Genomic DNA, 25,283 nt, shown 5'->3' on the forward strand with positions numbered 1-25,283 from the left:
GAAACTTCAGTTGTGAGGATAGATTGGAGAGGTTGGGACTGTTCTCCTTGGAGAGAAGTAAGCTTAGAGGCAATCTGATCGAGATGTTCAAAATCATGAGGGGAGTGAACAGAGTAGATAGGGAGAAATGGTTTCCGCTCGTAAAAAGATCAGGAATGAGAGAGTACAGATTTAATGTGATTTGCAAAGAAGCAAATGCAATGCGAGAAGCAAGATTTGCACATAACGAGTGGTTCAGTTCAGGAATGCACTGCCTGGAAGTGTGATGGAGGCAGATTCAATCGAAGCATTCAAGAGGGCCTCAGATGATTACTGGAATAGATGCAATGTGCAAGGGTATGGGGAAAAGGCAGAGGAATGGCACAAAGTCATGATGCTCGTTTGGAGAGTCAGTGCAGACGTGTTGAGCCAAATGGCCACCTTCTGCACCGTAAAAATTCTGTGAACAGCATTAAGTCAAGAAAGGAGCTTCGATTTTGACTCCTGTTCCACTCAACTTCTAACAGTCAGCATCCCCCCTAGGCAGCTAATCTCATTCCCTCCAGCTGTATCTTTCTCCCTTTGCCTGTCTTCTCTCTTCTTGCTCAAGCTGTACCGGTTTTCTTTCCCTTTCCATTTCTTTTTTCTCCCATTTCAATTTACTTTTTTGCTTTTTGCTCCAAACATTTCCCCACTCTCACAACTTGCATAGACAACAATATAACCTTGGTATCTCACCAACCTCTGCCACAACAAAAGAGACAAAATCAATAGTCAGGGTCAAAGAGATACGATTGTGCAGGTACATAGCAATTGAGACGAAGGGTTTAATAGCAATTTATACTTCTGCGGCTACTTTAATGGACTTGTGGTGCAATGGGTAGCACTCCTGCCTCTAAGCCAAAAGCTCTGGGTTCAAACCCCTCCCTAGGACTCGATGACCAAAATTCATAACGCGGTCAAACGGGTTAATTATCGATCTGCAAATCCTTCCAACAGCACCAGATGGTAAGAGCGGGAGGGATTCCTCGTCAGCCATGTGATGGAAAAACAAAGTTCACTCTCCATAACTCAAGATTACAACATGCATGTGCAAAGTGCACATTACCACAGCAACCTAGACTCCCTGAGTAAACTGTGACCATCCATCACCAGTAACTTTAACATTACAGCAACATCCCAAATTGCTTCACTGGAGCACTATCAGAGCCTATCAGAGCTGAGATATTAGGGCAGGGGACCAAAGCTTGGGGAAAGTGGAAGGAGCGTTTAAAAGGAGAAGGGGTGGTGCAGTGATGTGGAGTAGTTGGGGGAGGTATAAACCAAATGGTCACGTGATGATACGGCTACAAAAGTGGGTCACGTGATGGGAGCATGGGAGTTCTCCCCGGAGTGCAGGCAAAATGTAAGAAGGCAGGAGCAGCTCAGCTTGTGAACAAAGTCTTGTTTGCTACAAATCTTTGTTGTCAGTGTTTGGGAACCCAGAACTTCTACAGGAGGGAATTGGCGAACTTGGGACATTGGCAGCTGAAAGGGTGGGCGCCAATGCTGGAGCAATGATAATTGGAGATGTTGAGGGGCCAGATTTGGAAAAGCACCGAGATTTCAGAGGGCTGGAGGGGGTTTAAGACAGAGCTTTGGACTGGCTGCCTGTGTGAGACACAGGGTCCTGAGGAAGGTGAGAGTGTAGCTGGCAGCTTGAGCATGCGTGTCGGCAGCGAGCTCCCAATATTCAGCCTGCAGAGGAATCTGAAAACGAGGAATTGAGAGAAATATTATCGTTGGATCAAGATGATGGATTCAAGTGTTATGCCTGGCTTGGGAATTCTAAATCCGATGAGGAAAGTGTAAATGATTTGATATATCAGAATTCCATTCTGGAATTATGTAGGAATTATACTTGGATCAGATCTGTAATTATCAGGCACGATTTCAAGAAATAAATAATCATGGAGAAAGTGCTGGCAGAATAAAGAATTCTAAATCAAATCTTTGTTTTTTTAAATTATTTGCTGTTTTGCCGATTTTATTTCCTGTGTATTTTCTTCTCTCGTTTTTTATTTCTTAAACAGCCCAATTAAAGTTAAGAAGAAGAAAGAAACCCTTGTGTTTAAGAAGTTGTTTTGTTCCCCTCGCGAAAGCTCGGTTGGTAGATGCGATTTCTGCTGCAGCTTTGAGTGGTAGAGTGCATGGGGGGGTCGCCAGGCTGGTCAGCCGCCATGTCCCTGCTGTCTGGAACTCCACCTTGAAATTCCTTCACCTTGTCACCTCCTTTTCCTGTTTCCGCAAGCAGCTTAAAAAAAGACACCCTTTCACTTGCCCACTGTGCGTTCAGTGCTACTTCCCCAGCTGCTTTTCACTTCTGCCCTCCAGCTCAGTATTCACTGAGCTTCTAGTACAACACATCTTGCACTATTCCTTGTGGAGAGTGCTATAAAATGGTCATTCTGGTCTGTGCCAGAATTCCTAATCAACAGTAAAGAATGGCCTCAGCATTCCTGGCTGGGAAGGACAGTGCTCCGGTTGTGGATCGGGGGTGGGGGGGGGGGGGGGTGGGGGGTTGCGTTTAATGTAGTTTGCAAGGCAGATTTCCAAGCCTGACTGTTCTCTGCCAATTCGTTGGAGAGTGAAAATGCACTAATTTAAAGTGAGGGACATAATTGCCCTCATTTGTGATCAATTGAATTGGACGACTGTCATGATATCCACATCAGCATATCATGGTGCAATCACACACACACTGATGGACAGGCAGTTGGACCAACCAGCACACACATAACATCGCAGCCAATCACCAGTGAGAGCACACGCACTATAAAACAGGGAACACCACAGTTCCCGCTCATTTCTACCAGGAGATAGCTCAGAGCACAGAGCTCACAGCGTGCCACTCAGACATAGACCATGTGCTGAGTGCCTCACTAAGATAGTGATAGGGCTGGGTCCACAGGTTAGCTGGTGAAGCACGTACCCAAGCCAGCAGTTAGTTGTTACCATTGTTTAGACAATAAAACAGAGTTGTACCATCTACAGCCGTGTTGGATCATTTGTGCATCAGAACACCCAACACGACAACGGCCAGTACTAATGAAAGCACCGTACAGGCAGAGTTGGCGCTGGTTGTGGTGAGGAGGGAAAAATGTGAAGTAACATTGAAAGAAAAGCAATCAACTATCAGTGATTTTGGCCTTTTGACGCCAAGTGGTTATTTCAATCTCAATTACCAGCCTGCCCTGCCCCTGCAAAGAAAAGATAATCCATTAACAAACTATGTTCACAAATGATTCATTCATATCTGAAGTGAAAATAAGAAGTTGCTGTTTGGAACAGGCTGGTAATGCAACAGGAAATGATTTGACTAGATGTGATGCTGCAGCGCAGTCCAAGGTACACGCTTGCCAGGTCTCTGGCACAGGAACATTCCAATATAAACGCAGCAAAGGAACCTCCAGGGGAGGAAAGTCATAACTGGGAATGCAAAGAACTGGGAACGCGAGGGAGAAAGAGTATGGGGATCGCCACATCCAAGAAACACAGGCTTGAAGCTGAAATCCATTTCAGTAAAACATCACATGATATTTTCACTTTCCGTTAACCTTTGCCCTGCTGAATAAATAAGGAGTGTGTATGGATGGTTGGCACGGCAAATGCTATGAGAAGCACTTATGATCCAGGATCATGTATCACTGTTGTGTACAAAAAAGGCATTTTTTAAAAAAAAAAGTTTTTTTTGAAAAGAGAATTGGGTGGGTGGTCATATTCAAATGTGAATGATGAACTTTCACCTCTAGTAGCTGTGTCTAAATGCAAAGCAGACAGAGTGGGTTGTCTCTGATTGAAACTAGGCACAGTGGTCTGGTAGAGCTATAAACACTACCAATCCCAGCAGGGAGTTTCACGTAGTGAAGTTGGCCTCTAGTATTGTGATCTCTCACTGAACGGTGCTCCCTGCTAGAGTGGGAAGTCCGTTAGGAGCACAGTTTCTGAAAGACCAGAAACCGCTGTTAAGCGGAAAACCAAAATCTGCAGGCACCGCTCTGTCTCCCCTTCTGCTACCACAGAAATTACAGCCTAGCCAATCAACCCTCACAAGCAACCAGATATGCAAATACATTCACATTTAGTTACACACACATGTGCACAAATATATGTGCAACATTCACACCTTCACATGCACACACATTCAAGCACACAATCCCATGCACACCCAGACCTGTACTTAGTCATGCACAAAGCTTTCAGTCTCTCTCCTATTTTGGGACTGGCAGGCAGTCTATAATGTGTGTGTCATGATATGCAAACATGCAACCAATGAACACTCAGAATAGGACACAACCAATGGACAGTCAGGACTCTCAGAGGTGGCATCACCACAAGGGGGCATGACGTAAACACTAAAAGGGATGAGGCACTCACACCCTGCCTCTTTCCACAGACAGAGATTGAGAGAGCTGTACAGGGTTGATCAGCAGCATCACACCCCAGCACGTGGCTTAGAGCAAGCTGGTACTGTTAGACTGAGTTACTACAGTTAGATTAGCAGAGAGTCGAACTCATTTGAGAACTGTGTTAATAGTTCAATAAACACGTTGAACTCATTTCAGAGTCTGGAGCACCCTTTAATTAAGACTGCATCAAGTAGCAGCCTGTGTTATCCGAAGCAGCATAACGCAACATGATACCAGGAGTGACTGTTCAATCTATTTAGTTAAACTCCGCAAGATCCATGACAACCAGCTACTGAATACAGGCACAATGGACAACATTCAGGCTCCTCATCAGCTCAGGACCACCGGCAATCTTAGTGCCAACTGGCGATCATTCAAGCAGAAATTTTAACTATACGTGGAAGCATCCGACCTCAATGGCGCGACCGATGCTCAGAAGATAGTTCTTCTACTTACCACTGCGGGTGACCATGCGATAGAGATCTTCGACTCCTTTCACTTTTCCGAAGGACAGGACAAAACAAAGTACCAAACCATCCTGGACAAATTCGACAGCCACTGCGGGGTGGACACCAACAAAATCTTCGAGCGCTACATCTTTAAGCAGAGGATGCAAGGTAAAGACGAATCCTTCAACTCCTATCTAACTAACCTGAGACTTCTAGCACAAACCTGCAACTTCGGTGATATCACTGACTCCATGATCAGAGACCAAATCGTTTTTGCAGTCCACTCTGAACCTCTGCGAGAGCAATTGTTGAAAATCAAGCACATGACCCTACCAGTCGCGATTGAAACGTGTACTGTGCATGAGCACTCTAAAAATCACTATTCACAGTACAAAATGGCAGAAAGTGAAAAACAAGCCTCCCACATGGTGGAGAGTGTTCAGGCCACCTCCCGGATGCAGCGCCTCCACATTGACGAAAGCAGACATTTTGCGTGCTCTTCCCGGGGCCCGACGCATGCACAATGCGATCGGGAACATGAAGCGGCCGAAAACCTCACTGCGCAGGTGCAGACATCCGAGAACCGCACCGCACATGCGCAACGACGCACTGAGCGTCATGAAGTGTGCGAACTGCGGCACTGCCCATTTTAAAAAAAACTGCCCTGCAAGAGGCAAACGCTGTTTAACTGTGGGAAATCAAACCACTATGCAGCCCTGTGCAGATCCGCACCACAAGTCAGGAGCCAGCGCTCCCAATTCCGACAGCGGCACATTAGAAGTGTGCAACATCGAATGCATGACTCTGGTCCAGGCAGTGTGACGAATCCAGATGATGAATACCTGGACAACACTTACCGAGTGGGCATTATTACGAAGTGCGAATACGCCACACCGGACACATCGCAAGTCCAATCAATCCTGGCCGTGGATTCCGAGGACGAATGGCATGCAGTGATGAAGTTCAACCTCTGCCCCATCCAGTTCAAACTGGATACAGGTGCCTTCACCAACCTGATTTCGCAGGTGGACTTCAAGAGAATCAAGAAGCCCCCCCACAATCGTTCCAGCTGCCTGCAAACGCAATCAAGGCACTGACTGGGGTCCTGCCATCTGCAGGTGTCCAGCCGACACACACAAGCAAGCTTGCGCTTCGAGATTGTTAAACCAGACAGGACGTCCCTGCTAGGTGCGCATGCCTGTAAGCAACTGAACCTCATTCAAAGGGTCTACACCATGATGCCGTCCCATTCGGATCTTCAGGCCAGCATCGATGACATCCTAACCCAGTACCCAGATGTCTTTAGCAGGATGGGCATGCTGCCGTACGAGTACAAGATTCTACTGTGGCCTGATGCCCATTCAGTGGTCCACGCACCACGGCGTGTCCCTGCTCCACTGAGAGAGCACCTGAAGGCAGAGCTCACGAGTCTACAACAAAAAGGCATCATCTCCAAGGTCACTGAACTGGGTCAGCTCGATGGTGTACGTAAAGAAGCCTTCAGGGGACTTACGCATCTGCATGGACCCCAAGGATCTAAACAAAAACATTATGCAGGAACAGTACCCCATCCTGAAGAGGGAAGAAATCACAAGTGAGATGGCACACGCCCGCTTCTTCACAAAATTGGACGCATACCAAGGATTTTGGCAAATCCAACTTGAAGAATCCAGCAGAAGGCTCTGCACCTTCAACACGCCTTTTGGCAGATTCTGCTACAACCGAATGCCATTTGGCATCATCTTGGCATCAGAGATTTTCCATTGCATCATGGAGCAGATGATGGAGGGAATAGAAAGGGTTCGTGTCAACGTTGACGATATCATAATCTGGTCCACAACCCCAGAGGAACATGTGTCGCGACTCAAGAAAGTATTCTGACGCATACAAGAACATGGCCTCAAGCTAAACATGTCCAAGTGCTGTTTTGGGTAATCCACGCTGAAGTTCCTGGGCGATCAGATTTCGCAACACGGTGTGCGCCTGGACACAAACAAAATGAAAGCCATCGAGGCAATGAAAGTCCCCGAGGACAAGAAGGCAGTACTGCACTTCCTGGGAATGGTCAATTTCCTTGGCCAGTTCATCCCGAATTTGGCCACACACACCACGGCCCTACGCAACCTGGTAAAAAAATCAACCGCATTTGAGTGGAAGGCGGAGCACTGAATAGAGTGGCTGGAGCTGAAAGCTAAGCTGACCACTGCACCCGTCCTTGCATTCTTTGACCCAGACCGAGAGGCCAAGATATCCACAGATGTGAGTCAGGATGGCATTGGTGTTGCTTCAAAGAGATGACACTTCATCCTGGATACCAGTAGCATACGCGTCACGGGAAATGACACCCACTGAGACCAGATATGCGCAGATTGAGAAGGAGTGTTTAGGTCTTCTCACCGGCATCCTCAAATTTCAAGTCAACATTTGCCAACATTTACTGTTGAGACGGATCATAGGCCTCTGATCCACATCATCCAAAAGGATCTGAACGACATGACGCCTCGTTTGCAGAGAATTCTACTCAAACTCTGGAGGTATGATTTCAATTTGGTGTACACACCTGGCAAGGAGCTCATCATCACCGATGCATTGTCCCGCTCCGTCAACTCACCCAGTGAACCACTGGAGATCATCCAGGACATTGAATTGCAGGTGCAACTGTGTGCAAGCACTCTCCCGGCAACAGATGAGAAGATCGTTCTCATCTGAGAAGAGACGGCCAAAGACCCCCTGTTGCAGCGAGTCATCCACAACCTCAGCAATGGCTGGCAGAAAGGGCAATGCCCACAATTCTACAACGTCAAGGACGACCTGACGCTGATCAACGGCATCCTGCTTAAGCTGGACAGGATAGTCATCCCGCTACGTCTCCAGAGCATGGTGCTGCGGCAGATTCATGAGGGACACCTGGGCTTAGAAAAGTGCAGCCGCAGGGCCCGGCAAGCTGTCTACTGGCCCGGCATCAACCAAGACATCACAGACATGGTCCTGAACTGCAAAACCTGTCAGAGGTTCCAACCAGCGCAGAGCAAGGAGACGCTCTAACCACATGACCTAGAGACCTCTCCGCGGTCCAAAGTTGGCATTGACCTATTCCACGCGAATGGTCGCCACTATATCTTAATCATCGATTACTTTTCAAACTACCCTGAGGTGCTGAAGCTGCCAGACCTCACCTCACGGACCGTCATCAAAGCGTGTAAAGAGACATTCTCATGGCGTGGCATCCCGAACACCGTCATGAGCGACAATGGCCCACGTTTGCCACGAGCTACAATTTCAGGCATGTCACCTCCAGTCCTCACTATCCACAGTCCAAGGCAAAGTCGAAAAAGGGGTGCACATTATTAAGCAGCTCATCCACAAGACCTCAGACTCCGCTTCCGACATACACCTTGCACTACTTGCGTACCGGGCGACTCCCTTGTCCACTGGCATGTCACCAGCTCAACTGCTGATGAACAGGGACCTGAGGACGACGCTTCCAGCCATACACCTGCCCAACCTTGATCACCTCCCGGTGCTGCAGAAGATGCAGCAGCTTCGCGACAGCCAGAAGCAGGGCTATGACGCACATGCCACCGATCTGGACATGCTATCCCCGACAGACATGGTCAGGATCAAGATACTGGATGGTGGGTGGTCTGCTCCAGCTGTCATTGTTCAACAGGCCGCGCCCAGATCCTATGTCCTACGTATGGCTGATGGCTCCATTGTGCGAAGGAATCGAAGAGCACTGCGAAAAGTTGCCTGCCCACAACCACTTTCCCCTCCATTTCCACATGTCGAATTGCCACCTCCAAACACCTCGAACCATGAGGCCACCAGTCGTGCCTCCCACTCGCCTGTCAAGGCGCCGTTATCCCCTCCACCACCTCTCCGGCGATCGACGAGGATCAGACGCAAGCCTCAGAGACTGGACTTATGAGCATTTGCTTTGTTTGTCCTGTTCTGTATTCCTCAGTCAGTCACATTAGACAGACACATTCACATGTATATACATCTAAAAAAAAAACAAAAAAAAGGGGGGGGGAAATGTCATGATATGTAAACATGCAACCAATGAACACTCAGAATAGGACACAACCAATGGGCAGTCAGGACACTCAGAGGTGGCATCACCACAAGGGGGCATAACATAAACACTATAAAAGGGATGAGGCACTCACACCCTGCCTCTTTCCACAGACAGACATCGAGAGAGCTGGACAGGGTTGATCAGCAGCATCACACCCCAGCACGTGGCTTAGAGCAAGCTGGTACAGTTAGACTGAGTTACTACAGTTAGATTAGCAGAGAGTCGAACTCATTTGAGAACTGTGTTAATAGTTCAATAAACACGTTGAACTAATTTCAGAGTCTGGACCATCCTTTAGTTAAAACTGCATCGAGTAGCAGCCTGTATTATCCGAAGCAGCATAACACAACAGTGTGCTTTAACATTTATGAGCTATCGGGTCAAACCCGTGCTTCAATCGAGGGAAGGAAGTACTGTTTCACACTGATCCAGACTGGTTGGTATCTGTTTTAGGATACGGTGGATTGATGATGCTACCTGTAACATTTGATTGCTAATGTCTGGTGTGGAGCTAAGGCTAAACGAGGGCAATTGTTCTTTATTTACAGAGGTGGGTAACACATTAGATTAATGTTTTATTGGGGACATGATAATGTGCTTAAGGTATATTTGTTATGGTTGGAGTCTTAGATGTGGACCCTACATGCTCATTTCAAGGAATGCTTTCACTGTGTTCAAGTGCTTGGTGGGATTCCGTTCTGGCACGTGAGCTTGGGAGCTTCCGAGTGGAGTGTGTGACAGCTTAGTGACTGTCTGAACTATTTGCGAGGAGCGGGCAGAGCTTTGAAACTCACTTCCCAAATGGCAACAGATGCTTGATCTGTTGTTAATTTTAAATCTGAGATCTTGTTGGCCAATGGTATGAGGGATGTAGTACAGAGGCTGGCATGGAGTTAGGCCACCGATCAGCATTAAGCTAATTGAATGACGGCGAGGCATTAAATGGCCTCCTCGTGTTCTGTGAGTGAGGAGTCTAGTTGACTTGTTGAGCTGACATGAGTCATTTGGCAGATTTTAAAGAACTTCTTGTTTGGGTGAAGGCCATGATGTTTTGAACTTGGTCTATTTCCTATTATGTCTCAATCCACATTAAATAATCAGTTGGATGAAATGGACCAATCACCTGCATTTAGGCCTTTCTAGATCTGCCTGTACATCTGACAAGAAGTTACTCCAGCCTGATGTATTAAAATATTAAGGCAAGTCCCCTAGGGCATCATAAACTAACAATAACTAAACTCTAAACATGGCTCTGTACACCGATAGAACACAAATAGAAAATAAATGATAATGTTACGGTGAATATCAGTAAAATACTCTTGTATTCTGAGGTATCATTTGTACCATTACTGACTGCTGACTTCTCCTTATTGCCTGTGTCCAGGTCCTCCGAGGATTGCTAAGAAAGTGATGAGCCGGCAGCCGGTGATGCTCGGCCGCACGGTCAGGTTGGCATGTCCAGTGGAAGGCGACCCTCCACCTCTGACCATGTGGATCAAAGATGGACGCACCATCCACAGTGGCTGGACTAGGTTCCGAGTCCTTCAGCATGGTCTTAAGATCAAGGAGGTGGAAGTGGAGGATGCGGGAGTCTACGTCTGCAGAGCAACTAATGGGTTTGGCAGCATCCATCTCAACTATACCCTCATCATCATTAGTAAGTATGCCAATGGCCTTTGACTCCATTTTTCGTTCTTTGGAATAGTTTGTTTTTCTTTCCAGTTGTATTGAAATTCGCACACCATGTCAGGTCCTGGAACAATCTCTTGCATCACACATCACTGGTTCTATGAAAGCTGCAAATATTTGTACTGAAGGGCTTGCAAAAGAAAGAGCTTGTATCTATATGGAATCTTTCTCATCCAGAGGATATTTCAAAGTTCTTCACAACTGATGAATTACAATTGAAGTATAGACACTATTGTATTTGTTGGTGACCTGTAATGGTTAAAGGTTGGTGGAACGTTTCAACATACGAAGTGTCCGCCCTTCCTCTTGTGTAATCTCCACAATAACGAGCACTTTTTCCCAATGGACGTTACAAGGTACCCTGTAAGCAGGTCACCAGTCCTTCCAATGCAGCTGTGGGAAGATTTATTACCACAGGGAGACCATGAACAATATAGAACAGTGGTTCTCAAAAATGTTCTCAAAAATGAGCTGCAAGTGATTTGGAATTATCCACACCCCTCCCCCATTGAAATTATAACACTGTTCAGTACTTATAAGGAAGTTCCCGATGGTAGGGGAGTCTAGAACCCCGGGGTGACAGTCTGATGATACGGGGTAGACCATTTAGGACAGAGATTAGGAGAACTTTCTTCACCCAGAAAGTAGCTGAGGCCAAAACATTGTGTGTTTTCAAGAAGGAGTCAGATATAGCTCTTGGGACGAAATGGATCAAAAGATATGAGGGGAAAGCAGGAACACGCTCTTGAGTTGGATGATCAGCCATGATCTTAATAATGATGGAGCAAGCTTTAAAGGCCAAATGGCCGCCTCCTGCTCCTATTTTCTATTTTTTCATAATGTAAAAGTGCAGCGTGTAAAGAGACAGTTAACAATTATTTTAAGAAAATTGGTGTTTATTTGCAAATATCAGAGGGATGGGTGTCCCTCTTGTCACCACACTTCGAGAGCAGGAGTATTATGGAAACAGGAGGATGGAGCGAGCAGGAACCTAGAGAAAACACAAAGAGAGTATGAGTGCATAGGACAAGCAGGAGCATGGGGAGAGCAGGAGCATGGAGGGCAAGAACCCAGATAGAGAGCAGAATATGGGAGGGAGGACGGGGACAAGTACAAGAGAAACCGGGCGGGAGATAGAACACAGCACATCCACTACCTAACCCTGGCAGTGCCTTGACTGCTTGCCCATGGCACCGGCCCCACATCTGACTGACACAGTGATCCCCAGGGTTCTGCAGAATGCAATTTGAGAACCGTTGGTATAAATAAAGGACAATGTAAAAGTGAATGACCAAGATAAGTTCAGATGGTTATCTTGGTGTGGTGTCAGGTTATCATGTGCACAAGCAAGTGTTCTAGGGCAGAAATGAAAAGGTATCGCCCCAGCAAGTATCTTTGTAAAACTGAAGCACGTGATATAGAATAGTGTGAATAGAATAAACAAGAGTGTTGTAGTCCTCTTTGACTTTAATTTTGTTCCTATATTCATCTCTCAAGATATTTTTCTAATACTAGTTTTCTCCTTACTCTTCATATGATCATATAGGTATTACAAAAATTATTTTTGTTTCCAGTTCTATTCTACACTTTCATTTAATAGTTATAGAGATAATGCAGGTTTTGTACTGGGTGTGGTGTATAGAGGAGCGTGATCCGATCCAGAAATGCATCCAACTAGGATTGGTAATATTACCAATTAATATTAACCAATTTATGTGCATTTCAAGGGGCCTGAAGACAAACTTTCCTGATTAATTGTGAACATCTTTATACTTCAGAATTGAAAGAAACGTAGATACAGGAGTAGGCCAGTAGACACCTTAACCCTTCCCTATCGTTCTATTAGATGATGCTTTATCCGTACTGTTGTATATTTTACATAACTAGGAGCAATGCAGAAATGACTCTAGTTTCTCGGTGTGCAACAGATTTATTTACAAGAGTTTTAAAGTATCTGCATTCACAAAACATCCGCACTTGCAGCTCAGCTTCAAGCAGCTTCCTGCAGTGTCTGTTTATATTTTGTTCTGAGTCCACAGCCAGGCTCAACTAATCAAGCACAGTGAGCAGTGATCATTTACCAGACTCACATAATCAAACACAGACCTGAACACCACATGGATCATAATTCTATTTTCTTACCTTTTGCTGTACACTCACCAAAAAAGATCTCCATCTTGAAAACTCCAATTGACTCCGGCAGCTGCAGATTGTTCAGAATCAGTTCAGAAGAGTTCCAAATTTCTACTGATCTTTCTGCGGAAAAAAGTGTACCCTAATGGCCTAGCTCTGATGTTAAGATTATGGGCGGGATTCCCTCAGCCCGGGGCCGGGCTGGAGAATACCCACGACCGGCGCGAATCGCACCCCGATGCCAGCACGGAGAGCAGAGAATCGGCGCCAATGGCGCCGGCGTGGTTGGCTCGGCGCCGATTCTCGGGCCGGGCGGCCGTCGTTGAAATGCCAAGTCCCACCGGCGCCGTCCACACCTGCCCTCAGCCGGCGGGAACTCAGCGTTGAAGGGTCGGGTGGCGGCCTGTGGGGGGGGGGGGGGGGGGGGAGGGGGGTCCGACTCCAGGTGGGCCACCTCCACTGCTGCAAGACACCATGAGAGGGGGGTTGGAAAATGCCACCCAATTTCTCTGTATCTATCCTGTCAAATATTTTGCATTGTGAATATAGACTTTTAGTTTTTAAAGTTTTGGGTAATTGTCATTTAAAGTGACATTTGGGATTTCAGCATACCAACCAGACCATCGCTTCCCAAAAGCTCCCTCTGCACCAGTCAACCTGCTAATTTTAACGGAACAGACAGAAACTCACACAGCAGCAGGTATAGAACCAGAAAATTCAGGACATTTTGTTTAGGGTTACTGAGGGTTATGTCAATTATTATAAAACCAAATCTTGACTTACCCACCAAGCTTCCTTCTCTTCAAAAATAGTGGGCTGGATCCTCCATTTCAGAGGCTAATGTTTACACCGAGACAGAGTCAGTGGACTTCTACGGCAGCAAATTTGGCGCTGGTCCCTGAGCAATTCTGGATCCGTTAATGGGCTAGCACCGGTGCCATGTGGAACACGATTGATTCCAATGAAAAATGGTGCCCGATTCGCCGGGTCGGGATTGGCACTTGAGAGGCTGACAAGCTCCAGCCACATATTAGTACTCCACTCTCCACACGCGCTCATTCCAACCAGTAAGATGTCACTGGTTGTGCTGGAGCGCACCCATTCCATGTGGCTGGGGTCAGAGGACACCCATATGACCCGTGGCACTAAGTTCACAGTGGGAAGTCAGCAGTGTGCGCAGCCGCATGGTTGCCTTGCAGGCTGAGGCAATGGTGTTCCGTGCCCGTCCACCCCGGCCCCATAGCCCACCTCCAGGCCTCCCCCACAATCCCTCCCTAATCCCTTCAGCCCTGTCAGGAGTCCAATGGCAAATGAGGATACAGAGTTAAAGAAAAATCAAAGATGAAAGACACATGAAAAGAAGGTAAGACAAAACCCCAGTATGCGAGAAAGAGAAACAACAAAAATAAGCTATGGACAGGGAGGGAAAGAAAAATGTAATACTTCAAGTGTGAGATAACAGCACATGGGTAGAGAGAGAAAGCACAGATGCACAAGGGAAAGGGGAGGAGAAGGCTATCACAGAGAGTGCGTATATTATTTTCCAAGCATTCTTTGTCACCCTGTCAACGCGTGAGTAAAGACACACTTAGAAAATATGGAAGCAAATAGATTTTGCTGCATTGGGCCGCCCCATCTGTTCCACACTGAATTTCATCCATGTACGCAAAATAACCTCCCATGAATTTGAGTCACCCACAGCAGTCTCCAGTGGTCAGATGATTTACATTTGTTGAGGGTTGAAGTGAATTAGTGGATTCAAGATGGGTGTGAGACTGCTGTGCTTGCATCTCTCAAAGAATCAATGGGGCAAGAAGAAGTGGAGAATTTATGTTATTTTTCCCCTTCTGGGTGAGGGTGGGGGGTGAGGCGGGGGGGTGGAGATTTATTCAGACAGAACTATCTGGTATACAGTATTAAAACTTGGGAAATACAAGTTTTTAATCAGATTTTCAAGTAACAAAACATCTCCTATTTGTGGATTTATCTTCTCCTATTGGGGACATTTGGCAGTGATTCACACAACGTTGACTGACAGCCCAGGAAAGGAAATGGGCGACTCGGTCCTCAACCTTTCAAGTTTTAAATTGTCCCCTGAGCCAAATTTAGGGGAAATAGGCTGAAATTCTCAGCACATTTCTCGAAAGGGGAACAAGATTTTTTGTCAAGGACTGCTTGTGGGGTTTGCAGGGATCACAGAAAGTATGCTTGTGTGCTTTTTATTTTTGAACATAGAACAGTACAGCACAGAACAGGCCCTTCGCCCCTCGATGTTGTGCCGAGCCTTGTTTGAAACCAAGATCAAGCTATCCCACTCTCTGTCATTCTGGTGTGCTCCATGTGCCGATCCAATAACCGCTTGAAAGTTCCTAAAGTGTCCAACTCCACTATCACAGCAGGCAGTCCATTCCACACCCTAACCACTCTCTGAGTAAAGAACCTACCTCGGACATCCCTCCTATATCTCCCTTATAGTTATGCCCCCTTGTAACAACTTCATCCACCCGAAGAGATAGTCTCTGAACGTCCACTCTATCTATCCCCCTCATCATCTTATAAACCTCTATTAAGTCACCTCTCATCCTCCTCTGCTCCAAAGAGAAAAGCCCTAGTTCCCTCAACCTTTCCTCATAAGACCTATCCTCCAAACCAGGCAGAATCCTGGTGTAAATCTCCTTTGCACCCTTTCCAAAGCTTCCACATCCTTCCTATAGTGAGGTGACCAGAACAGTACACAATACTCCAAATGTGGTCTCACCAGAGTCATGTACAATTGCAGCATAACCCCACGGCTCTTAAACTCAAGCCCCTGTTAATAAACGCTAACACACTACAGGCCTTCTTCACGGCTCTATCCACTTGAGTGGCAACCTTCAGAGATCTATGGACATGAACCCCAAGATCTCTCTGTTCCTCCACATTCCTCAGAACCCTGCCGTTGATCCTGTAATCCGCATTCAAATTTTTCCTACCAAAATGAATCACCTTGCACTTATCAGGGTTAAACTCGATCTGCCATTTTTCGGTCCAGCTCTGCATCCTGTCAATGTCTCTTTGCAGCCTACATCAGCCCTCCACCTCATCCACTACTCCACCAATCTTGGTGTCATCAGCAAATTTACTGACCCACCCTTCAGCCCCCTCCTCCAAGTCATTGATAAAAATCACAAATAGCAGAGGACCCAACACTGTGGTACACCGCTGGTGACTGGTCTCCAGCCTGAAAATTTTCCATCCACCACCACTCTCTGTCTTCTATGTGATAGCCAGTTACTTATCCAATTGGCCAAATTTCCCTCTATCCCACACCTCCTTACTTTCTTCATGAGCCGACCATGGGGAACCTTATGAAATGAAATGAAAATGAAATCGCTTATTGTCACAAGTAGGCCTCAAATAAAGTTACTGTGACAAGCCCCTAGTCGCCACATTCTGGCGCCTGTTCGGGGAGGCTGGTACGGGAAACTGGTACGGGTATTTATCAAACACCTTACTAAAATCCATGTATACGACATCAACTGCTCTACCTTCATTTACACACCTAGTAACCTCCTCAAAGAATTCAGTCAAATTTGTGAGGCAAGACTTACCCTTCACGAATCCGTGTTGACTATCCCGGATTAAGCTGCATCTTTCCAAATGGTCATGAATCCTATCCTTCAGGACCTTTTCCATTAACATACCGACCACCGAAGTAAGACTAATCGGCCTATAATTACCAGGGTCATTCCTATTCCCTTTCTTGAACAGAGGAACAACATTCGCCACTCTCCAGTCCTCTGGCACGATCCCCGTGGAAATGAGGACCCAAAGATCAAAGCCAAAGGCTCTGCAATCTCATCCGTTGCCTCCCAAAGAATCCTAGGATATATCCCATCTGGCCCAGGGGACTTGTCGACCCTAAGGTTTTTCAAAATTGCTAATACATCCTTCCTCAGAACATCTACCTCCTCCAGCCTACCCGCCTGTATCACACTCTCATCCTCAAAAACATGGCCCCTCTCCTTGGTGAACACTGAAGAAAAGTATTCATTCAACGCCTCTCCTATCTCTTCTGACTCCATGCACAGGTTCCCACTACTGTCCTTGACCAGCCCTAACCTCACCCTGGTCATTCTTTTATTTCTCACATAAGAGTAAAAAGCCTTGGGGTTTTCCTTGATCCGACCCGCCAAGGACTTCTCATGCCCCCTCCTAGCTCTCCTAAGCCCTTTTTTTTTTAGCTCATTCCTTGCTACCTTGTAACCCTCAAGCGACCCAACTGAACATTATTTTCTCATCCTTACATACGTTACCTTTTTCCTGTTGACAAGACATTCAACCTCTTTTGTGAACCATGGGTGCCTCACACGGCCATTTCCTCCCTGCCTGACAGGGACATACCTATCAAGGACATGCAATATTTGTTCCTTGAACAAGCTCCACTTTTCATTTGTGCCTTTCCCTGACAGTTTCTGTTCCTATCTTATGCTCCTTAATTCTTGTCTAATCGCATCATAATTACCCCTCCCCCAATTATAAACCTTGTCCTGCCGTATGGCCCTATCCCTCTCCAATGCAATAGTGAAAGACACCGAATTGTGGTCACTATCTCCAAAGTGCTCTCCCACAAACAAATCTAACACTTGGCCCGGTTCATTACCCAGTACCAAATCCAATGTGGCACCGCCTCTTGTTGGCCTATCCACATATTGTGTCAGGAAACTCTCCTGCACACACTGTACAAAAACAGCCCCATCCAAACTGTTCGACCTATAGATGTTCCAATCAATATTTGGAAAGTTAAAGTCACCCATGCCAACTACCCTGTGACCTCCACACCTATCCATAATCTGTTTTGCAATTTCTTCCTCCACATCTCTATGACTATTTGGGGGCCTATAGAAAACTCCTAACAATGTGATCACTCCTTTCCTATTTCTAACTTCAGCCCATATTACCTCAGTAGGTAGATCCCCCTCGAACTGCCTTTCTGCAGCCGTTAAATTATCCTTCATTAACAATGCTACTCCTCCACCCCTTTTACCACCTTCCCTGCTCTTACTGAAACATCTATACCCCGGAACTTCCAACAACCATTCCTGTCCCTGTTCTAACCATGTCTCCGTAATGCCCACAACATCGTAGTCCCAGGTACCAATCCACGCTCCAAGTTCATCTACCTTATTCCGGATGCTCCTTGCATTGAGGTAGACACACTTCAACCCGTCTTTCTGTCTGCCGGTACACACCTGCGACCTTGATACCCTCCTCAGTACCTCACTACTCTCAACACTGGCATCTGGACTACAGCTCATTTTCCCATCCCCCTGACAAATTAGTTTAAACCCCCCACCCTGAAGAGCTGTAGCAAATTCCCCTCCCAGGATATTGGTGCCCCTCTGGTTCAGGTGCAAACTGTCCTGTCTGCACAGGTCCCACCTTCCCCAGAATGTGCTCCAATTATCCACGTAACTGAAACCCTCCCTCCTCCACCATCCCTGCAGCCACGTGTTTATCTGCACCCTCTCCCTGTTCCTCAACTCGGTAGCACGTGGCACCGGCAACAAACCAGAGATGACAACATGGTTTGTCCTGGCTCTCAGCTTCCACACTGGCTCCCTAAATTCCTGTTTTAAATCCCCGTCCCTTCTCTTACCTATGTCGTTGGTACCGATGTGTACCACGACTTGTGACTGTTCCCCCTCCCCCTGAAGGATTCTGAAAACACGGTCCGAGACGTCACGGACCCTGGCACCCGGGAGGCACCATACCATCCGTGAGTCTCTTTCGCTGCCACAGAACCGTCTATCTGTCCCTCTAACTATCGAGTCCCCAATAACTATTGCTCTCCTGCTCTCCCTCCTTCCCTTCTGAGCCACAGGGACGGACTCAGTGCTGGAGATCCGTTCACCGTGGCTTACCCTGGTAGGTCGTCCCCCTCAACAGTATCCAAAGCGGTATACTTGCACTGACTGCTTCCTCCCAGCTCCTCTCACCGTAACCCACCTATCTTGATTCTTCGGAGTAACCACATCCCTGTAGCTACTATCTATGACCACCTCTGCCTCCCGAATGATCCGAAGTTGCTCCAGCTCCAGTTCCCTAACGCGGTTTCTGAGGAGCTGGAGATGGGTGCACTTCCCACAGGTGAAATCAGCAGGGACACAGACGGCGTCCCTCACCTCAAACATTCTGCAGGGGGAACATTGCACTACCACCCCCCCCTAGATAACTTGCGGATAAAAACAAGAAAAAGAAAGAAAGAGCTTACCTGATATTCACTTAACCCCTTAGGTTAGAGGAGGTGGAAGGGTGGGGGACACTACAAGCGTAGTGTCTCCGGTTTAGGAACCGCCCAACTTAAATACAGGTAAAAATAAAACACTTAACCAGCAACCACTGCACCCTGCACGATAACAGCAATCAGCTGTTATGGGCCCGCTCAAACAATTTAAATCTTAACTACTTACCCAGCAGTCACTCTTTTGCTTGGTAACTGTCACCTCTTGGAGTAAAACTGCAATTAAAGTTCTTCAGTATTCTGACATTTGCTTAAGTTTTGATGCTTTTAAAATCATCTTCTCTCTCTTTTAAATTATAGTGTTTAGCCTGACGTGTGTGGCCTTGGACTTTCAACCAAGGTTCACAATAGAACTAATTCCCGTCCATTTTGTTTTATATGATGGGTGGGATTCTCCGGTACCCCTACACGGGTTTCTCGGCAGTGAGCTGTTCACGTGCAACGAGATTCTGTACTCCCACCACTTGTAATGGGATTTCCCAGTGAATCCACCCCACGCTTCCGGGAAACCCATGGGCTGGGATGCGCTGCCAACGAGAACAGGAAATCCCAATGGCCGGAGAATTCCAGCTGATATTTTTCTGCATAATGTGTGTGCATATATATCAATTGTAGAAAATAAAGAGAAAGTTTAGCCTTAAAATGTATGAACCACAATATTTGCGTTATCTGTGGCTCTATTGGTGGCACTCTTGAGTCATGAGGTTCTGGTTTCAAGTTTCACTTCAGCACTTAAGTTCGAAAATGAAGTTTGATGCTAAGTGCTGCACTGAGAAATTCTGCAATGCTTGGGGGGGGGGAGGATATTACAGAATGGGTGCTAAGCCAAGGCCCTGTCTGACCTCTCCGATGGATGTACAATATCTTGCGGCATAATAATGGTGGCACAGTGGTTAGCATTACTGTTTCACAGTGCCAGGGACCTGGGTTCAATTCTGGTCGAGGGTGACTCTGTGTGAAGTTTGCACCTTCTTCCCGTGACTGCGTGGGTTTCCTCCGGGTGCTCCAGTTTCCTCCCACAGTCCAAAGATGTACAGGTTTGGTGGATTCGCCATGCTAAAAAATATTGGCCATTCGTGTCCAAAGATGTGCAGGTTAGGTGGGGTTGTGGGGAAAGGGTGGGGCTGTGGGCCAAGGTGGTCGGTGCAGACTCGATGGACCGAATGGTCCCCTTCTGCACTGTAGAGGTTCTATGATACTACAATTTGAAGAAGAGTAGAGGAGTTAACCCCTCAATTTATTCCAACATTTATTCCTTGACCAACGTCTCAAAAAAAGATCATCCTCTAATTTGCTGTTTGTTGGAGCTTTCCACAGGCAAGCTAGTTGCCATGTTTCCCACATTACAATAGTGCCCAAACTTCAAAAATACTTCAATGGCTGTAAAGTGCTTTGAGACACTTGGCACTTGTGAATAGTACTTTGTAGCTGTAAATCTTTTTTTCCAGAGAGATATGTTTGAAGGTCAGGAATAATGATAAAATGCCTGCAGTCTGGATTTGGATCCAAATCATGAATCAGACTTTTACAACAATAATAATTTTTATTAGTGTCATAAGTAGGTTTACATTAACACTGCAATTAAGTCACTGTGAAAATCCCCTGGTCGCCTCAGTCGGGCACCTGTTCAGGTACACTGAGGGACAATTCAGAATGTCCAATTGACCTCACAAGCACATCTTTCGGGACTTGTGGGAGGTAACCGGAACGCCTTAAGGAAACCCACGCAGTCACGGGGAGAACATGCACAGACAATGACCCAAGCCCTGACGCTGTGAAGCTACAGTGCTAACCACTGTGCTCCCCATACTGTACAATACCCGTAGAACCAAATTCAAGAGTTAAACCATTCAGCCCGCTTAGATTATTCCACTACTCAATACCAGATCTGGATCTCAACTTCATTTACTAATGGAATTCCCCATCTGGGACTAAGGAGGGGGGCTAGGGGACGGGTAATGCTTCCAACTACAAAACTGATGGGAAACCATGTCAGATCTTCCACCCCCAACCTCATTAATTATGCATAGAATCAGAGAATTTACAGTGCAGAAGGAGGCCAATTGGCCCATCGAGTTAGCACCGGCCCTTGGAAAGAGCACCCTATGTAAGCCCACTACTCCACCCTATTCCCGTAACCCAGTAACCCCACCTAACGTTTTTGGACACTAAGGGCAATTTATCATGGTCAATCCACCTAACCTGCACATCCTTGGACTGTGGGAGGAACCCGGAGCACCCGGAGGAAACTCATGCAGACACGGGGAGAATTTGCAGACTCCGCACAGACAGTGACCCAAGGCGGGAATCGAACCTGGGACCCTGGAGCTGTGAAGCAACTGTGCCAACCACTGTGCTACATGCTGCCCATCCAGAGGTTAATGGCATATTCCGTGACGGGGTGGGCTACATGGTGCACATCTTAGTGTCATAAGTAGGTTTACATTAACATTGCAATTAAGGGCAGCACGGTAGCATTGTGGATAGCACAATTGCTTCACAGCTCCAGGGTCCCAGGTTCGATTCCGGCTTGGGTCACTGTCTGTGCGGAGTCTGCACATCCTCCCCGTGTGTGTGTGGGTTTCCTCCGGGTGCTCCGGTTTCCTCCCATAGTCCAAAGATGTGCAGGTTAGGTGGATTGGCCATGATAAATTGCCCTTGGCGTCCAAAATTGCCCTTAGTGTTGGGTGGGGTTACTGGGTTATGGAGATAGGGTGGAGGTGTTGACCTTGGGTAGGGTGCTCTTTCCAAGAGCCGGTGCAGACTCGATGGGCCGAATGGCCTTCTTCTGCACTGTAAATTCTATGATAACTCTATAATCTTGCCATCATATCTGGGAGCCATATTTAAAAGGCATCCAACAGCACTGACCCACCATTGATGAACGAAGATGGATCTCCAGGAGTATTCTGAGGCTGGATGGTGGACCTCCTCAATGACACTGAATGTGGAAGATCCACTTGTAGATGCTACCACAACCCCCTGCCCTCCACCATCCCCAACACACAGTTGTGGTGTTCAGGGGCCCATGGTTGCGGACTGCCTGCATCTCGAATTCCAGAGGCATTTTTCAGTTAAGTCCCGACTTACTCACGCCTAGTTGAGATATGTTCTGGACCCGTGCGCTGGTGTCACAGAGAATCAGGAATGGGGTAAGAATCCGGTCAGGCTTTCATCTCCATCCCATTGGCGAGATGCAAATCACTTTCATGGCGGCCATAAGCCACCATGATCCACTATGGCAGGCCAGTGGAAGATCCTGTGGGAAATTCATGCCGGTGTAAAACCAATTTTTTGGCCTCCTTCTAAATTCTCCTCAAACCCCCCCTCCCCCACCCTCGCCATTAACCCCACTGGTGGGGGCATAGGACAATGCCACCATTCTGTAATCATTAATACCCTGGCCTAACAGAATCTATCAATCTCAGTTGAGAAATGTTCAATTAACTAAGCCTCAGAAGCTTTCTGGGGAGGAAGTTTGAGATTTCCACCATTCCTTACATGGACAAGTACTTCCTGATATCATCCCTGAATAGCCTAACTCTAATTTTACGCTTATGTTGCCTTCTTCTGGGCTCCCCCACCAGATGATTTTTCCCTCTATCTATCCTGTCAAATCCTTTAATCATCTTGAACATCTCAATTAGATCACCCTTAATCTTCTATACTCAAAAGAATACATGCCTACTCTATTCAACATATCCTTATAATTTCGTTCATTTAACCCAGATCATTCTAGGCAATCTGCGCTGCACTCCTTCCAAGGCCAATATATAATTCCCGATGTGCAGTGCCCAGAATTGAACACAGTACTCTAAATGGGGTCAAAGGACCCATAGCTTTATATAACTAAAATTGACTTAATTTCTGACTCCATAGTGGGTTGCTGCAGACAGAATCTCTCTGCACACTTTGTTTTAAAGAATGCAACAGAGCACTGTGGCTTCACAATGCCAGGGTCCCAGGTTCGATTCCTGGCTGGGTCACTGTCTGTGCGGAGTCTGCACATTCTCCTCGTGTCTGCATGGGTTTCCTCCGGGTGCTCCGGTTTCCTCCCACTAGTCCCGAAAAACATGTTGGTAGGTAATTTGGACATTCTGAATTCTCCCTCTGTGTACCCGAACAGGCTCTGGAATGTGGCGACTATGGGCTTTTCACAGTAACTTCATTGCAATGTAAGCCAACTTGTGACAATAAAGATATTATTATTATTTTATAAATTGTACCTCACGATGCTAAATCCCCAACTTCCCTTATTGAATGGCAAATCTGGGTGCTGTCTGCTGTGACCACAGTGTACTGCTGTACCAAATGTTATTTGGCACGCTAAATTGGCCCATAATTGGAACAAAAAAGAATTGGGTCCTCTAAATTTATTCTAAAAAAGAATGAGGATGGATCTGCTGACATGTATGAAACCCCACGGTCGTGTTACCTTTTCAATTTTTCCTTTTGTCTCTTTGTCACTGGACTCCATGCTATTCCAGGGTGAGGAAGGCAGGCAGACAATCTGTCCATTGGCTCCTGTCATCAGGCATTGCTTCACCAATCTCCTCTTTGCCCTGGCTACAATGTTGAGGTATGAGAATAATTTCCCCACGCAGATTCAAGTCAAGGGATGAGGGACATCTAAGAAGAAATTCAAAAAAAATAAATTATACTTCATTCATAATTTTTGAACATAATTTGCATGCTCTACAAAGTGTGCAGAATAATAGAATGTTCAATAATACATGTGCTGTATACATACACAGTTTATTACAATATGGACAAAGTAACTCCATGATACTGATCTCCCAATAAACAAGCAAATATCAGAGATAGGGCTGTAATATTATACTGAATTCTTTGGTCCATGCTTTTCACATGTCCCTACATTAAAAATACAGAACTATCCTCGCAATGCTTCCTCTATTATATATTGCTCTCCACCACAAGTGCTCTATGATATATAATGTATGCCAAATGTGGTTAACAGTTGTATGCATTGCATATTAACAAATACAGTGCACTATAAATTATCACATTTGATTGTGCATTCAGTGTGTATATTATCACATTCTGGTGTGTTACAATGTACTCTGTTGTATACGCAATGCATTGTGTCAGATATAGTATGCTACACATTACATGTACTGCGTACTACCATTACAATATTATGTCACATGCTGGCTGACTGCTATGACTTTGCGCTTCTAGCAGGGTGTGTTATATATTGTTGCAATTTTGTCGAGGAGACAACTTTATATACAGTGTACAAGGGTCTGTTAGCTCAATTGGCTGGATGGCTGGTTTGTGATGTGGAGCAGTGCCAATAACTCGGGTTCAATTCCTGTAATGGTTGATGTTATTCATGAAGATCGTCAACCTTGCCCCTTGCCTGAGGTGTGGTGACCCTCAGGTTAAATCACCGCCCGTCAGCTCTCAAAGGGGAGAGCATCCCCTGGGACTGTGGCAACATTTACATAATTACAATAATGTGCATATCGTGCAGCAATCATATCATCATAGAAATCTCATGCCTGAGCTGCTTTCTGTGCCTTCCCCTGTGTCTGTGCAGGCTCCACATCTGTTTACCTCTCTTCACTTATTTCTTTGAATGTTTTTCTCTATTTGCTCAAGTCCTGTACCTTGGTTCCAGTAGTTGCTTGAGGAAATGCATGCCACATTCTAGTTTCCTTGGAAAGAAAATACCTTTTTAGCCTTCTTGACCTTAATTCTCTCAGATCCTCAGCTGGAAGCTATGTAAGCACATGGATAAATCTCACAATTTTCCTGTGGCGGGCATTCCTGCTCCAAGTGCCATGGAAGGGTAGCTGGGAGATTCAATGAACCCTGGTTTCTCTCAAAAAGTGGAATACGGAAAATTCTTCCATTATCACCCATCTTGTTAAATGCCTTCATCAATCAATGATGTAGAAGGCCATGATAAGGGAAGACCTCGCAGTTTTATCTGAACTTCTCTAAAGGAATTGCACTGCTTATTGCAAAGATTATGTAGTTTCTTGATCACTCATCCAGGGATCTAATACACTCCACCCGCCATCATCAGCAATGGCAAACTTATGAAATATCTGGGGTGGTTTTCAGCCTGCAATAGCCATCAGTGTGAACATCGACATGGGCGCAAAATACGGCGAGAATCAGGAAACGTGATTCCCGTCAGCGAGATTGCGTTTTCCGCTCTTCCAGGCCTCTCACTGGTGGCATAACAAAAATCCCGT

General features: G+C 46.3%; 1 protein-coding gene across 3 annotated transcripts in view; it reads left to right on the top strand.

Moving 5' to 3' along the window:
• The window catches only part of LOC140426785 (fibroblast growth factor receptor-like 1), a 223,891-nt gene that overhangs the window by 80,466 nt on the left and 118,142 nt on the right, over positions 1-25,283 (top strand). For all 3 annotated transcript variants that reach the window (XM_072511949.1, XM_072511950.1, XM_072511951.1), the window contains one exon: positions 10,339-10,611. In XM_072511949.1, coding sequence (XP_072368050.1) covers positions 10,339-10,611 — 273 coding nt within the window. The remainder of the gene's footprint in view (positions 1-10,338; positions 10,612-25,283) is intronic.

Source organism: Scyliorhinus torazame, chromosome 7 (assembly GCF_047496885.1).
Source record: "Scyliorhinus torazame isolate Kashiwa2021f chromosome 7, sScyTor2.1, whole genome shotgun sequence".
In the NCBI taxonomy this organism is placed as follows: Eukaryota; Metazoa; Chordata; class Chondrichthyes; order Carcharhiniformes; family Scyliorhinidae; genus Scyliorhinus; species Scyliorhinus torazame.